We start from the raw sequence: 15,297 nt of genomic DNA, 5'->3' as shown, positions 1-15,297 counted from the left end.
GCTGAGATTATAGGTGCGCACCACCACGCCTGGCTAATTTTTGTATTTTTAGTAGAGACGGGGTTTCACCATGTTGGCCAGGATGGTCTTGAACTCCTGACCTTGTGATTCACCCACTTCGGCCTCTCAAAGTGTTGGGATTACAGGCGTGAGCCACTGCTTTAAGTAGAAAAATACAAGCGTAAGAAAAAAAAAAAATCCAAAGAAATACAAAAGGGCATATAGTAAGTTCTCACTTAAAAGTTTTCCACAGGTTCTTGGAAACTGTCATTTTAAGTGAGAGGACATACACAGAAACCAATTTTTTCCCCTCATCATTATAAACAAAACGACATTATTCATGGACATGTTATATGTCTTTCACTTTGAAGTCTCAGTTTCCAAGAACCTATTGACAATGTTGAGGACTTACTGTATTGTCAATCTGATTGTTAAAATTCCTTATTTCAAAAATTCTAGTTTAATAACAAAATGAGTATACGTATTAAAAACTATATTAAGAATGTCTAGGACATTAAAATACTTTTTGATATATATTTAATTAAATCCATAGCTCAGGTTTATATAAACAGATATCAGAATTTTAAAACTTAAGGAATATTCACATAATTTTTTTCTTACATTTTTATTTTTTTCTAGAGTTAGGGTCTCACTGCTACCCAGGCTGGAGTGCAGTGGCATGATCTTAGCTCACTGCAACCTCAAACTCCTGGGTTCAGAGCAATCCTCCTGCCTCAGTCTCCCAAGTAACTAGAACTACAAGGCCCACACTACCATTCCTGTTTATATAAACATTTTCTAAGTCAAACTTCAGTAAGGGCTTTATTTAGATTTCTTTTTATTTACTCAAATTCCTAATCACCTACTTACAAAAAGATTCCTGTGACATGTAATTTAACTTAGAAAAACTGCCTTTCCCAACAAAAAAGACAGGATTACAGAAGACCAGTAGAAACCAATATAATGATTATTCCTAGAAAGTAAGTAGGTTTTATCTACCTGAGTTGTATGTTGTTTACAGCATACCAAAATAGTTCTTTTTTTTCCCCCAGCTTTGTCTTGAAATAGCTTACATTTCTCTTTTTTTCTTTTTCTGGTTTTTTGTTTTGTTTTTTTTGAGACAGAGTCTCTGTGGCCCAGGCGGGAGTGCAGTGGTGAGATCTTGGCTCACTGCAACCTCTGTCTCCCAGGTTTAAGCCATTCTCGTGCTTCAGCTTCCTGAGTAGCTGGGGTTACAGGCACGCACCACCATGTCCTGCTAATTTTTGTATTATTTATTTATTTATTTTTAGTAGAGACGGGGTTTAGCCATGTTGGCCAGACTGGTCTCAAACTCCTGACCTTAGATGATCTGCCTGCCTCAGCCTCTCAGAGTGCTGGAATAACAGGCATGAGCCACCATGCCGGGCTGTTTCTCTAATTTCTTCAGGAAGGGTGTTTCAGTAGTATTTAGTGATAGAACATTTATCCTTTCAAGTTCTTTCTTAAAACATCCATTGTTCTTTGACAAATCATAAAAAATTCCGAAGAAATCTTTTTTTTTTTTTTTTTCCTTGACACAGGGTCTCACTGTGTCGCCCAGGCTGAAGTACAGTGGTGTGATCTCTGCTCACTGCAACCTCTGGTTCCCAGGCTCAAGCAATTCTCCTACCTCAGCTTCCCAAGTAGCTGGGACTACAGGCGCACACCACCACACCTAGCTAATTTTTGCTTTTTTTTTTTTGTAGAGACAGGGTTTCTCCATGTTGGCCAGGTTAGTCTCAAACTCCTGTCCTCAAGTGATCCACCTGCTTCGGCCTCCCAAAGTGCTGGGATTATAAGCGTGAGCCTCCATGCCCGGCCAAGAAATCTGTCTTAATAAGTTTATTCTTCAAAAGGATCTGGGAAGTTTAAAATCTAAATAACTACACTGAAATGATCCCTTCCTCCTTCAGGGACTCCTGTGTCTTCACACTCTCCCGCCTATCTCCCTGGTGGTTTTGGTCCTCTCCCGGCTCTCTTGACCTTAAAGGTTGGGAGAACTTCAGAACTTGCTCCTGGACACCCTTCTCTTTATATATGAATGCCATTTACATGCCAGTGAGGGCTACACCTATTTTTAGCCCTGACCTCTCTTCAGAATTTCACACTCACATAGCCACTGCCTATCTGATACCTTCATTTGAATATTTAATAGGAATCTCAACCTTACTACAAACCTTAGAATAAAAATAGAGCTCTTGTTTACCTTTCTCTATGTTGGTCAATGGCACCAACCAACCATTCACTCAATTACTCAAGCCAAAACTCTCTGGAACCAATGAATATTTTTCCTTATGAGATAAACATACTTCTAACACAGCCATATTACATTTCCACTTCTTCCATCCTTCTAAGCCATGTTTGATCTTATCTGGACCATTGTAACAGACTCCTCATGAATTTCCCTCTTCTCACTCTTTCTCTTCTACAATCAGTTCACTGTACAGTAGGCAGAGCAAATGAAATTATAAAATTTTCTGTATGAAACCATCCAAAGACGGCAGGCATGGTGGCACAGCCCTGTAGTCCCAGCTACTCAGTAAGTTAAGGTGGAAGGATCACTTGAGCCCAGGAGTTAGAGGCCAGCCTGAGCAATATAGTGAGACCCCCATTTCTAAAACAAAAACAAAAACAAAACAAAACAAAACAAAAAAACCTAAAAAACCTAAACAACCCTAACCAAAAAAATCCCTAACAACAAACATTCAAAAGCTTTCCACTATACACCCTGGTTTACAAAGCACTACACAGCTGTCCCTCGGTACCTGTGGGAGATTGGGTCCAGGATGTCCCAAGGATACTAAAATCCATGGACGCTCAAGTCCCTGATATAAAATGGCATATTTGCATATAATCTATGCCTGACTTCCTGTATACTTCAAATCATCTCTAGCTTACTTATAATACCTAATACTATGTTAACGCAATATAAACTGTTATACTGTATTGTTTAGGGAATAATAATAAGGAAAACAATTTGCAGCTGTTCAGTACAGCTACAGATGCAATAGTCTTTAAACAATGTTTTTGATCCAAGGTTGGTTGAATCCACTGATGCAAACCCATGGATACAGAGGACCAATCGTAAATAATCTGACCTCACCTGCCTCTCTAATTTTATCTTATACCGTTTTTCTACCCTTCACTATATTCCAGCCACACTAGTATTGTTTCTCAAAATGACCATTTCATTTTCTTCTAAGGTCTTTGGGCTAGTTGTTTCTTCTGTCTGGAATGTTCTTTCCACTAATTTTCACATATTAAGAGGCTTCTGGATGGGCATGGTGGCTCACGCCTGTAATCCCAGCACTCTGGGAGGCCAAGGCAGGCGGATCACAAGGTCAGGAGTTCGAGACCAGCCTGGTCAACATGGTGAAACTCCAACTCTACTAAAAAAATACAAAAATTAGCCAGGCATCGTGGTGTGTGCCTGTAACCCTAGCTACTCAGGAGGCTGAGGCAGGAGAACTGCTTGAACCCAGGAGGCAGAGGTTGCAGTAAGCCAAGATCATGCCACTGCACTCCAGCCTGGGAGACAGAGCAAGACTCCATCCAAAGAAAAAAAGCAGCTTCTTGGCATTCCCATGCAACTTATATGTGATCTCATCTGCAAAACCTTTCACAAACATCATTTTTTCATTAGAAACATTTTCACAAAGTACCCAGTACATGCCAACGTTGTTCTATATACTGGGGGAAAAGTACTCAATCTCATTAATAATCAGGGAAATGCACATTAAAACCATAATGAGAAATCTCTTCATAGTCACAGAATGGCTAAAATAAGACTGACTGACAATTCCACATGTTGAAGATGTAGAACAGCAAGAACTTTCTTCACTGCTTATAGACAGTATAAACTGGCATAAATCACTTAAAGCAATGTTCTTAACAGACCAACTGGAAATAATCCCAATGTTCACCAACATAATAGATAAATAAATCATGGTATATTTATACAAAGGAAAATTACACAGTGATGAAAATGAACAACCTACAGCTACATTTTAAAATGACAAAGTAAAATCTCACAGTGTTGAGCAAAAGAAGCAAGACACAAAAGAATACACACTGCAAGAAGCCATTTATATAAAGTTCAGAAAGTTAAACTACTGTATTAGAAGTCTGAGATCATGGTTACCTTTGAGTAGAAGGGAGGCAGTATGGGTTAAAAGAGTATGAACAGGGCTCTGGGGTCTATTTCTTGGGCCTGGGTGATATCTACATGAGTGTGATCATTTTGTGATAATTTACTGAGCTGGAAACTTTTGACTTGGACATGTCTCTGCATGTTATGCTGCTATACAAAACCTTTTTTTTTGAGACAGGGTCTCACTTTGACACCCAGGCTGGACTGCAGTGGTGTGATCATGGTTCACTGCAGCCTTGACCTCCTGGGTTCAACTGATCCTCCCGCCTCGGCCATTGGAGTAGCTGGGGCTACAGGTGCATGCCGCCAGGCCTGGCTTTTTTTTTTTTTGTAATAGAGTCAGGGTCTCCCTATACTGCTCGGGCTGGTCTTGAACTCCTGGGCTTAAATGACCCTCCAACCTCGGTCTCCCAAAGTACTGGGATTGCAGGCATAAGCCATTGCACCCAGCCTACAAAAATTTTTTTTTTTTTTTTAAGCTTCTGTTCTTTATTTAACTTTTATGATTATGAAGCCATTCAAATGTTAAGTATAATAACCAGGGAACTCACACTAGGTCTCCTTTGTGAGGAAGCAATGGAGAACTTGTTATTTAATCTTAGTATCAGGAATAGATGTGGCTCTTCTAGCTAATTGGTCTGTTGTCATAATATAGACACTCTGAAATGTTTAAGTGACCAGGTTTTGTGTTGGCTGCAAAACCTTAGAGCCAAATCTGAGGCCCACTTATAGGAAAGATATATTTTTATGGTAAGCATTTTTATAATGGTCTTATTCATGCTTCCATATTATATTTCTACAGTTTTTTTTCTTTCCTTTTGCTCCCAAAATTGTAGTTTATTACTTTGTAGCGGTTGCAAATTTCCTTAATTCTATCTGCAACAAGGAAGCGTATTAATAAATAAAAATGCTTTAAAGGTTTTTTTCTTTTTTTAAAAAAAGATGCAGTTTGTTTGATTTCTACTCTTTAAATCTGCACAATCTAGCTTTCAATTTTCATAGTAGAAAATTCTAACCTGTTGATTAATTTTCTTTTCATGTTTGGATAAGGTAAGACTGCTTTCTTAGGCTACACGTAAAAAACTGACATCAAAGTTAAACTTCACGTGAGTTATTTTCTGGCAGTCCTGATGAGACTATCTATCTATCTATCTATTTATCTATCTATCTATCTATCTATCTATCTATCTATCTATCTATCCATCCATCCATCCATCCATCCATCAGTCCATCTTTCCAATCCATCCTATCTATCTATCTATCTATCTATCTATCTATCTATCTATCTATCTATCTATCTAATCTATCTATCTATCTATCTATCGATCGATCGGAGTCTCACTCTGTTGCCTGGAGTGCAGTGGCATGATCTCAGCTCACTCCAACCTCCACCTCATAGGTTCAAGCGATTCTTCTGCCTCAGCCTCCCCAGTAGCTGGGGTTACAGGCACACATCACCATGCCTGGCTGATTTTTGTATTTTTAGTAGAGATGGGGTTTCACCATGTTGGATGGGCTGGTCTCAAACTCCTGACCGCAAGTGATCCACTTGCTTCAGCCTCCCAAAGTGCTGGGATTACAAGCATGAGCCACCACACCCAGCCAGAATATCATGATTTTTAGTCAAAGCATATGACAGGGAAAATTAATGTTTGTTGACTGATTTTTACATTAGTTTTAGAAATAAAGTCAATCTATATGTAAGTTTCAGCAACATTAAAGCTTCCTTATCATGAGACATCAAAATTTTAAATGGCAGGTTGCTTTATTTTAATCACAATTTCCTTTAAGAACACCTTTTGAACATAAGTAATTCCTAGGGTTCTCAAAAGAATAAAGATTTCTAGAACACACTTATTTGTAACTTGTTCTTTCATGCTATGACTATAGATTTAAAAATATGATAATAAATACACACAAATAGGTAAAGATTATATGTAAGATCCTGAATCCCTCAAACATTATCATGGCTGAAAGTTAATATTTACAGGACTGATTTCCCAAATTTCAAAACAAATAAAACTGAGCCACATCTAAGATTTACTGTTCTGTTTATGTTTTATTTCTTCTTCATTTAGAACTGACTCTTAGACTGACTACCCCAGGAGGTATTACCCAAAACACACAGACTTTAACTGAAGGGTGTAATACCAGGAAAGGGTAATGTCTAAACTTTTTCCTTTGAGGTTTAAATTCACTTAGTGGTCAAAATGAGTTTTCTTTTTTTTTTTTTTTTCTTTCTCTTTCTTCTTTTTAATCAAATGAAAGTTATACTACCTTCTCAAATCTCATTACTGTGAATATACATTATTTTATAAATAATTCAAAACAAGAAATATGGTATTCCATTAGTGTTTAGCCAAATACTATCATTAAAATAGAAAACAATAAAGGACAAGAAAATTGACCTCGAGCCACATTAACATCTCTCTCTAATCAAAACATATTAGTTTAAATACTTTAAATTACTCAGTATAGTACTTAGTAAAACCAAAAGTTTTGTGAGTTGAATCTCACAGATTCAAGGTAGTGCCAGTTTAAAAAGCATTCAGATACTAAGAAATCTGTTAACTGATATTAGGCAAGTATCCTTTTTTGCAATCTCAGTAATACCACCATGAGGGGGAAAAGAAGACAAGAGTAAAAAGACTTCCCTCTGCATGCAACGGTAAATACCACAAATCTATTCTATAGGTATAAGCACAATTGTAGTTTAGTTGAAGTAACTTTGACATCTATGCAAACCATCAAGAGGTTTTACACCACAATAAAAAAATAAAATATTTGCCATGAAAATATTAATTGATCATTCTAAGTCATGCTAATGAGGTTAAGGGGAAATAAATCCCCCATATTAGAACAGAAGATGCTTGCTAAAAAGACAATTTTCAAAAATGTTATTAATTATAACCAATAATTCACAGAAGATATTCAGCACACAAGTGTCAGTCTTATAACCAGTAATAAAGTGTTGTTACAATACAGAGGAAGGAAGAAAGAAATATGTGAAGATCAAAATTTATCACTTACCTCATGATTCAGCTCTGCTATCTGATCTTTCAGTTCCCTAATATACTGGTTAGAATCAGACTTGTTAAGCTGTCCTTGAAGCTTTCCTTCTTCTTTCTGTTTTGTGGCAAAACAACAAAGCAAAAACGAGGCAATTTTTCACAGCATGTACTCAAATATTTCAAGGTATAGGAAAAGCATAGGCACATACCCTTTAATTACCTGAATTCTGAACAAATCCATTCTCAAACTACCTCTGACAGACAAGTCATAGTGAACTATGTTGTTATTTATTTATTTATTTATTTAGAGACAGAGTTTCGCTCTTGTTGCCAAGGCTGGATGGAGTACAACGGTGCCATCTCGGCTCACCGCAAGCTCTGCTTCCCGGGTTCAAGCGATTCTCCTGCCTCAGCCTCCCAAGTAGCTGGGATTAACAGGCATGTGCCACCACACCTGGCTAATTTTGTATTTTTAGTAGAGACAGGGTTTCTCCATGTTGGTCAGGCTGGTCTCAAACTTCTGACCTCCTGACCTTAATTATTTAATTTAAATAATTTAAATTATTTCTTTAAAAATGCTTAATAAAGGTTGTTTACAATAAATATAATTTATAAAATATATCTTTTGAAGGAGTCTCAGAAATCAGTAATTGAATGGGTCTACTGATGAAAAAATCACCCTAGAATTTCAAAGTAATTTATCTAGTTATTTTGAGGGCAGACGATTCTCTACTCATACTGTAAGGGATTCAATACTTAGTCAAGAAGATGGCAAGCTTCCCATATTCTTTCATTCTTGGGAATCTGCTTTTGCTCGGGGAACAGAAAAGGGGGGAAAAAAAGAAAAAGTTGTCCAAATCACTCTAGAAAGGAGAGGACAGCTCTGAGTCTCCTCTGTTTAATTAGCTCTTGATGTGGACTGGAAGTCCTAGATACAGCTGATTAAAAGCTGCTTCTGATCCTAAGAGTTTGTTTCAGGTGAGCATTGGGACTATTTTCTAGGAATACAGATAGGTAAAGAGAGGCACTTTTTCTTATACCACCTGAAAACATACAAATTATTTTTCAGATAAAGAGTTGTTTTGTTTTTGTTTTTTTGAGATGGAGTCTTGCTGTCACCCAGACTGGAGTGCAATGGCGCGATTTTGGCTCACTGCAACCTCTGCCTCCCTAACTACCCTTAGTTTGTTCTTCAACTCCTTTCATCAACTTATTCCTGCAAACTCCCTGTTTTTTGTTTGTTTTGCTTTGTTCTCTTTCTTTTGGCAATCTGTCTTAAAAACCTTTAACTAGAATATGGCCTGCTGAAGTGGTTTAGTGTAATTAATATTGGCATACATATAAAAGCGCAACTACAGCTTCTATAGGCTTAACATTTTTTTCTTATGCAGTCATGTTCCACATAATGATGTTTTGGTCAATGACGGAATGAATACATGATGACAGTCCCATAAGATTATAATAAGAAATTCGTAATGCCTACTGACATTGTAGTTGTACAATGTCATAGTAAAACACATTACTCATGTGTTTGTGGTGGTGCTGGTGTAAATAAATCTACTGTGCGGCCAGTTGTATAAAAGTATAGCATATACAATTACGCACAGTGGATAATTGATAATAATAAATGACTATGTTACAGATTTATGTATTTAACGTACTATACTTTTTATTATTATTTTAGTGTACTCTTTTTACTTATACAAGAAAAATTAACTGTAAGCCTCAGCCTGGTCCTACAAGAGATATTCCAGAAGAAAGCATTGTTCTCTTAGGAGATGACAGCTCCATGTGTAATATTATTGCCCCTGAAGATATTCCAGTAGGACAAGATGTAGAGGTAGGAGACAGTGATACTGATGATCCTGACCCTACGTAAGTATAGAATGGTGTGTTTGTGCCTGTTTTTGTTGTTGCTGTTGTTTTTTGTGAGACAGAGTCCCCTTCTGTCCAGGCTGGAGTGCAATGGCACAATCTCGGCTCACTGCAACCTCTACCTCCCAAGTTCAAGTGATTCTCATGCCTCAGCCTCCTGAGTAGCTGGGACTACAGACGCACGCCACTACGCCTAGCTAATTTTTGTATTTTTAGTAGAGACAGGGTTTCACCACATTGGCCAGTCTGGTCTCAAACTCCTGGCCTCAAGGGATCCACCTGTCTTGGCCTCCCAAAGTGCTGGGATTACAGACGTGAGCCACCGCACCCAGCCACGTGCCTAAGTTTTTAATAAAAAAGTTTAAAGAGTTAAAAAAAACAGCTTATAGAATAAAGATATAAAGAAAGAAGATATTTTTGTACAGCTGTATAATATATTTAAACTAAGTATTATTAAAAGAGTCAAAAAGTTAAAAGAAATTAAGTTTATAAAGTGAAAAAGTTACACTAAGCTAATTTATTATTGAAGGAAGAAAAATTAAGAAAATAAATTTATAGTATAGATTAACTGTACTGTGTTTATAAAGTCTACAGTAGTGTGCAGTAATGTCATAGGCCTTCACATTCACTCACTGACTCACCCAAAGCAACTTTCAGTCCTGCAAGCTCCATTCACGGTACCATGCTCTATACAGGCGTACCATTTTAAATCTTTTATATCATATTTTTACTGTATCTCTATGTTTAGATACACAACTCCTGACCTTTGTCTTACAACTGCCTACAGTATTCAGTTGAGTAACATGCTGTATAAGTTTGCAGTCTAGGAGAAACAGGCTATACCATATAGCTTAGGTGAGTAGTAGGCTATACCATCTGGGTTTGTGTAAGTACACTCTATGATTCACACACTGATGACATTGCCTAAGGATGAATTTCTCAGAACATATTCTAGTTGTGAAGCAATGCATAACTGCATATTGACACATACTAATATCAGATACAGTTATCTAAGCCAAAACTGTCTTATTTAACAATTACTATATTCCAAATATACTTCTAAAATATATACAAAATACACCTTATGCTTTTTAGCCATAAGCCCATATTTAGGAAAAATATATATTCTTCTTTTGAAAATTTGGTTAGAAATACTAGTTTAACCCAACTGCCAGAGAAAAGGCTGAACTAACAGAATAGCAGATATACTAAGTCAGAGTCCTAATCTAATCATCTCTGAGGCCTTCTCTGTTTTCTCATTTACATGGAACAATAAAGTCCCTCTATTATTTAAACCAGTTTAAATATAAATTTCTGGCTGGGTGTGGTGGCTTATGACTGTATTCCTAGCACTTTCAGAGGCCAAGGTGGGAGGACTGCTTGAGCCCAGGAGTTCAAAATCAGCCTGGGCAACATGGCAAGACCCAGTCTCTACAAAAACATTTAAAAAAATTAGCTGGGCATGGTGATGGGCACCTGTGGTCCCAGCTACCAGGAAGAGTAAGGCGGGAGGATTGCTTGAGTCTGTAAGGTTGAGGCTGCAGTGAGTTGTGTTCATATCACTGCACTCCAGCCTGGGAGACAGAGTGAAAACTTGTCTTAAAAGAAAAAAAATTAGATTTTTGCCACTTGCAATCAAAATAATAGCTATTATATATTAAACAGTTATAACACTTATAAGCCCTTCTCATTTGAGATTCCCAAAGGATTAAGCCCTAATGTCTAAAGCATCATTGTATGTGTATGATTTAATGCCTGTGCATCTAGAGTAGCACCACGTACTATCCTTGGAAGAACTGAGAAAACACAGTTGACCCGTAACATGGCTTTGAACTATGCAGGTTCACAAATATGTGGACTTTCGTCTGCCTCTGTCACCCTGAGACAGCAAGACAACCCCTTCTCTTCCTCCTCCTCCTCCTCCGCCTAATCAATGTGAAGATAAGAATGAAGACTGTCGCAATGATCCACTTCCATTTAATGAATAATATTTTCTCTTCCTTATGATTTTCTTAATAACATTTTCTTTTTTCTAGCTTATTTTAAGAATACAGTCTACAATGCGTGTAACATACAAAATGTGTTCATCAACTGTTTATGTTATCAATAAGGCTTCTAGTCAAAAGTAAGCTCTTAGAAGTTAAGTTTTGGGGCAGTCAAAAGTTATACATAGCTTTTCCACTGGCAGGGATCAGCACCCTTAATCCCCATGTTGTTCAGGGGTCAATGTAGTTTACTCAAACCCTTTTCTGTAGAGTTTAATTCTCTTGTGGAGCTCTGGTGGAGAAATACTGGCACTTATAATGTGCCAGGAGTTTTCTAAGCTGCTTATGTGTAATCATCACAATGATCCTGTGTGACATGGAATATTATTATTCCTACTTCATAGATGAGGAAACGTAAATGAAAGTCTGAGTGAATTGGCTGCCTAAGAGTCATAGAGATGGTCAATACATTTTTCACCTTAATTTATAGCATTCTGAACATGAGAAACAATTAGGCAGATAGAGATTTATGCAAAGAATCAAGCAAATTTGCTTTCTTGGATTTGTTACAAAAGTCTATGTATTTACCTTAATGTTTTTAGCCTCTGATAATTTAAATGGGAACTACAATATATAAAGAATTGAAGATGAAATGCTACAGCTACTTGCATTAATGGCCCTAAGCTAAAGACTCATATTAAACACACACGCTGTCCAATACCATTTACATGTGCTTATGCCTGCCTCTTATTTTTAATCACCATTTTTAAAATGAAATATTTTAGGCCAAGCACAGTGGTCCATGCCTGTAATCCCAGCACTTTGGGAGGCCAAGGTGGGCGGATCATGGGGTCATGAGATCGAGACCATCCTGGCCAACTTGGTGAAACCCTGTCTCTACTAAAAATACAAAAATTAGCCAGGCGTGGTGGCAGGCGCCTGTAATCCCAGCTACTCAGGAGGCTGAGGCAGGAGAATCGCTTGAATCACGGAGGTGGACGTTGCAGTGAGCTAAGATTGTGCCACTGCACTCCAGCCTGGCAACAGAGGGGGACTCCATCTCAAAAAAAAAAAAAAATTTTTTTTCAAAGGCACAGAATAAGAACAAAAGAGTAATATAAGAAAGATAAACTCACCATTAAAATTCAGCCTGTTTCATAACTATCTCACCCTAAGATTCTCCTTGGCTCTGGACTTACTCCATTTTCAGTTCTGTCTGTATACCCTCAAAGTGGAAAAGGATGACATCAAACAGAGAATAAGAGAGTGAGTGAAACAGGAAGGAAGAATGCAGAAATTGGGGGGGGGGGCACATGAGGAAGAATAGCTCATTCATATAAAAGAAACAAAATCATTATTCTCATAGGAGGTATTCTCCAAATCCCGTATGTGACATGAGAAGTGTCTGAGTAAGCATCTGAGTAAACTGATACACTTCCAAGGAGGACTAATTTGGTAAGAATCACTCATTTGGATACATATGCTCAGCTGTCCTTTTAGGTGTTTTTTGTTGTTGTTGGTGGTGGTGGTGGTGGTTTTTTTTTTTTTGGTGGGAGCAGGGGCGGGGGGGGCTGATTTTGGTATGAGGTCATACTCACTCCCTTGGTTGATTAGATGAAAAGTGAAATCCACTACTAGGAAGAAACCCATCTGGATGAGATAGAAAGGTTAGATGCTTGCAATATGGAATCCAAATTAGAGAAAAGTATCTTTGAATCTGGTCCTTAATAAAGGTAAAGTTCTTGAGGATTTTGGACATCTCACAGCAATAATACGTGGGATAATACAACATTTTCAGGGCAAAGAAGATGACAAAGGCCAAGGTAAACTCTAACATTGTAAGAGAGAAGTTCAAGAATGCAGAAAGACTTTAGGTTTGAAAGGCAGTAGAATGACTAGTAACAATAATTAATACCAATTCTTTCCTCCAGAGAAACTTGCAATGAAAAAAAATTCTGGTAAAACAAGAATCATTAAATTCGTTATACAAAAAGCTACCAAGTGACTCCGAAGATGTTTTTTCCAAAGGTAGGTCTTAGTAGGCTTTAGCTAAAAACTTTGTAATAGCACTTTGATTTCTTTGGAGGAAACACAGCATTTGATGAAAAACAGGGAAGCTAAGAAATTTTACAACAAAAAAGATGGATAAAACAGGGAAGCTAAGAAACTTTACGATAAAACAGATGGAATATTTTTAACTTTAAAAGTTTTTCTTGAACTTCTATTCACTGTCGAAAAAAGACGGAATTTCAAAAAGGAAAACTATATTGTTTTATTAAATCCAATTATATAGTTGTCTTATTTAGATTTAAATAAAATTTAATAAAGCTTAATGTTGGGTTTCTTCCGCAAAACTTTAACAAACAAAAAGTTGGACTATGATGACTATTAAGTCATTGTTTCCACGGTGAGGCACACATACATAAACACATGCACACGCACTCAGAAAACAAACAACTTTTAAGGCACACTAGATAAACTGAGGAAAGAGAAAGGGTGATTAAGCAGTTCCAGGCTACGGCAGTAACCCCTGGACAAGCAAATTACTATCTCAGCATATTTGTCACACATTAGTGGCACACCAGTGTGACAGACCAGTTAGAAAGCTCTGCATGGGATATTCTGATTCAACAGTCTGCCTTAAGGCAGATTGTAAAAACAGAAGTAAAAAGTGAGATGTCCTAAATGCTATTTAATAAATTAAAATATATCAATAATCATTTATCAAAAGTCTGTGATTTTTATGTTCTACATTTTATGCTCTCATTTCAACATGTTAATTCAAAGCCTTTTAGGATCCTCCTTAAAACAGGATAACTATATTTACAATACCAAAAGACATAGCAATGAACTACTATATTCTAAGTGGATATAAATTTAATTTTAGTTCTGGGACAGTTCATTCAATTATCTAATGTTTAAGATTTTTTTCTAAGTATTTTTATAGCTTTCTATTTTCAAACAGTGTCCACATGGTTGTTTCTGATAAGCAGGTGGGAAAATGTCAACTACACTAATAAATTTACCCGAAACCTGCATTTTCTTGAGGTTTTCTTTTGGTCTAGCTGATAACAACAGATTGCCAGTTAACTGGTTTCCTAAGAAAAATTAATTAGGTAAGTAACAAACTTAAAGGCCCAACATATCAACAACTTTGGTATTCTGTACTTTCACTGAAGAGGCCTTAAATACATACCTTTTGTCATATACCACAAATGAAACTTTATAAAGAGGGCATAACATAACATGTGTAAAAGGTGTAAATGCATATTTCACTCTTGGCTCTATCTTTGAATAATTCTTTTAGAGATTACCAATACAATGTCCATAATAATTTGATTCATATTAAGGTCTTAAGCCAAGAGAGCTTTGTATGTATGAGGTTCTTAATTAAATGGTCATCAATAACTCAGTTAACGATACGCATATTTAAGTGTTTAGGGGTAAAGTATAACAATGTAACTTTGAAGTGCATTAAAAAATAAGATCCCTACAATGGAAGATGAATATCTGATAAAGCAACAGAAAGAGCAAATATATCAAAATATTAATAGAGTGGAGATAGTGGGCTTATAGGTGTTCACTGTATGACTCTTTCAAATTCTATGTTTGAAATTTTTCACAGTGAAATACTGGGAGGAAAAGTTATCGACAAAAAACAATTCATCCCCTCTTTCCTCCTATCATCTGCTAAAAAGTAAACACTGGTCTACCCTGCACCTCTTTTACATATATGAAAAGATATAAGTCCCCTAAAGATTACTTTAGAGTAGGCTCAGTTAGTTTATCCCTTTAATATTTTACTAGGTTTTGTGGCTGTTACTTCAAGATCTATTTGTTCTTCCCCATTACGTAGTGATGATAGGATTGGAATGATCCCACCCTAACTCTATGGGTGGGATCTGACTGGTCAAGTCTACACCAAACAGGATAATCATATCTGTTTTGTACAGCGATGAGTTCAGGGGTTGTTCAAATAGTGTGACTCATAACTTTTGCTGGTAATTATACAGTACAGCTTCTTATTCTGGATACTATGATATATGGATATAAAGCTCCTCTGTTAGCCATTTTAATACAATGAGGAAAACCTCCTGAGGACAGAAATGACAAAAACAGTAGAGCCTTCAGAATCATGGTTTGTTGCAAGTTGTAGCCCAAATCAAACTTTTCCTGAAGCATATTCTACTTCTAGACTTTTTAGTTATATAAGCCAATAAATCCCTTTTATTATCTAAGCCACTTTGAACTGGAT

General features: G+C 36.8%; 1 protein-coding gene across 13 annotated transcripts in view; it reads right to left on the bottom strand.

Moving 5' to 3' along the window:
- Positions 1-15,297, bottom strand: part of EVI5 (ecotropic viral integration site 5) — a 271,149-nt gene that overhangs the window by 42,272 nt on the left and 213,580 nt on the right. For 12 of the 13 annotated variants that reach the window (XM_045367267.3, XM_045367270.3, XM_074001609.1 and 9 more), the window contains one exon: positions 7,202-7,297. The exons of the other annotated variant lie outside the window; for it this stretch is intronic. In XM_045367267.3, coding sequence (XP_045223202.1) covers positions 7,202-7,297 — 96 coding nt within the window. The remainder of the gene's footprint in view (positions 1-7,201; positions 7,298-15,297) is intronic. 13 annotated transcript variants of the gene reach the window in all.

Source organism: Macaca fascicularis, chromosome 1 (assembly GCF_037993035.2).
Source record: "Macaca fascicularis isolate 582-1 chromosome 1, T2T-MFA8v1.1".
Classification (NCBI taxonomy): domain Eukaryota; kingdom Metazoa; phylum Chordata; class Mammalia; order Primates; family Cercopithecidae; genus Macaca; species Macaca fascicularis.
The sequence above is the reverse complement of the archived record's forward strand: the minus strand, read 5'-3'. Positions and strand labels throughout refer to the sequence as shown.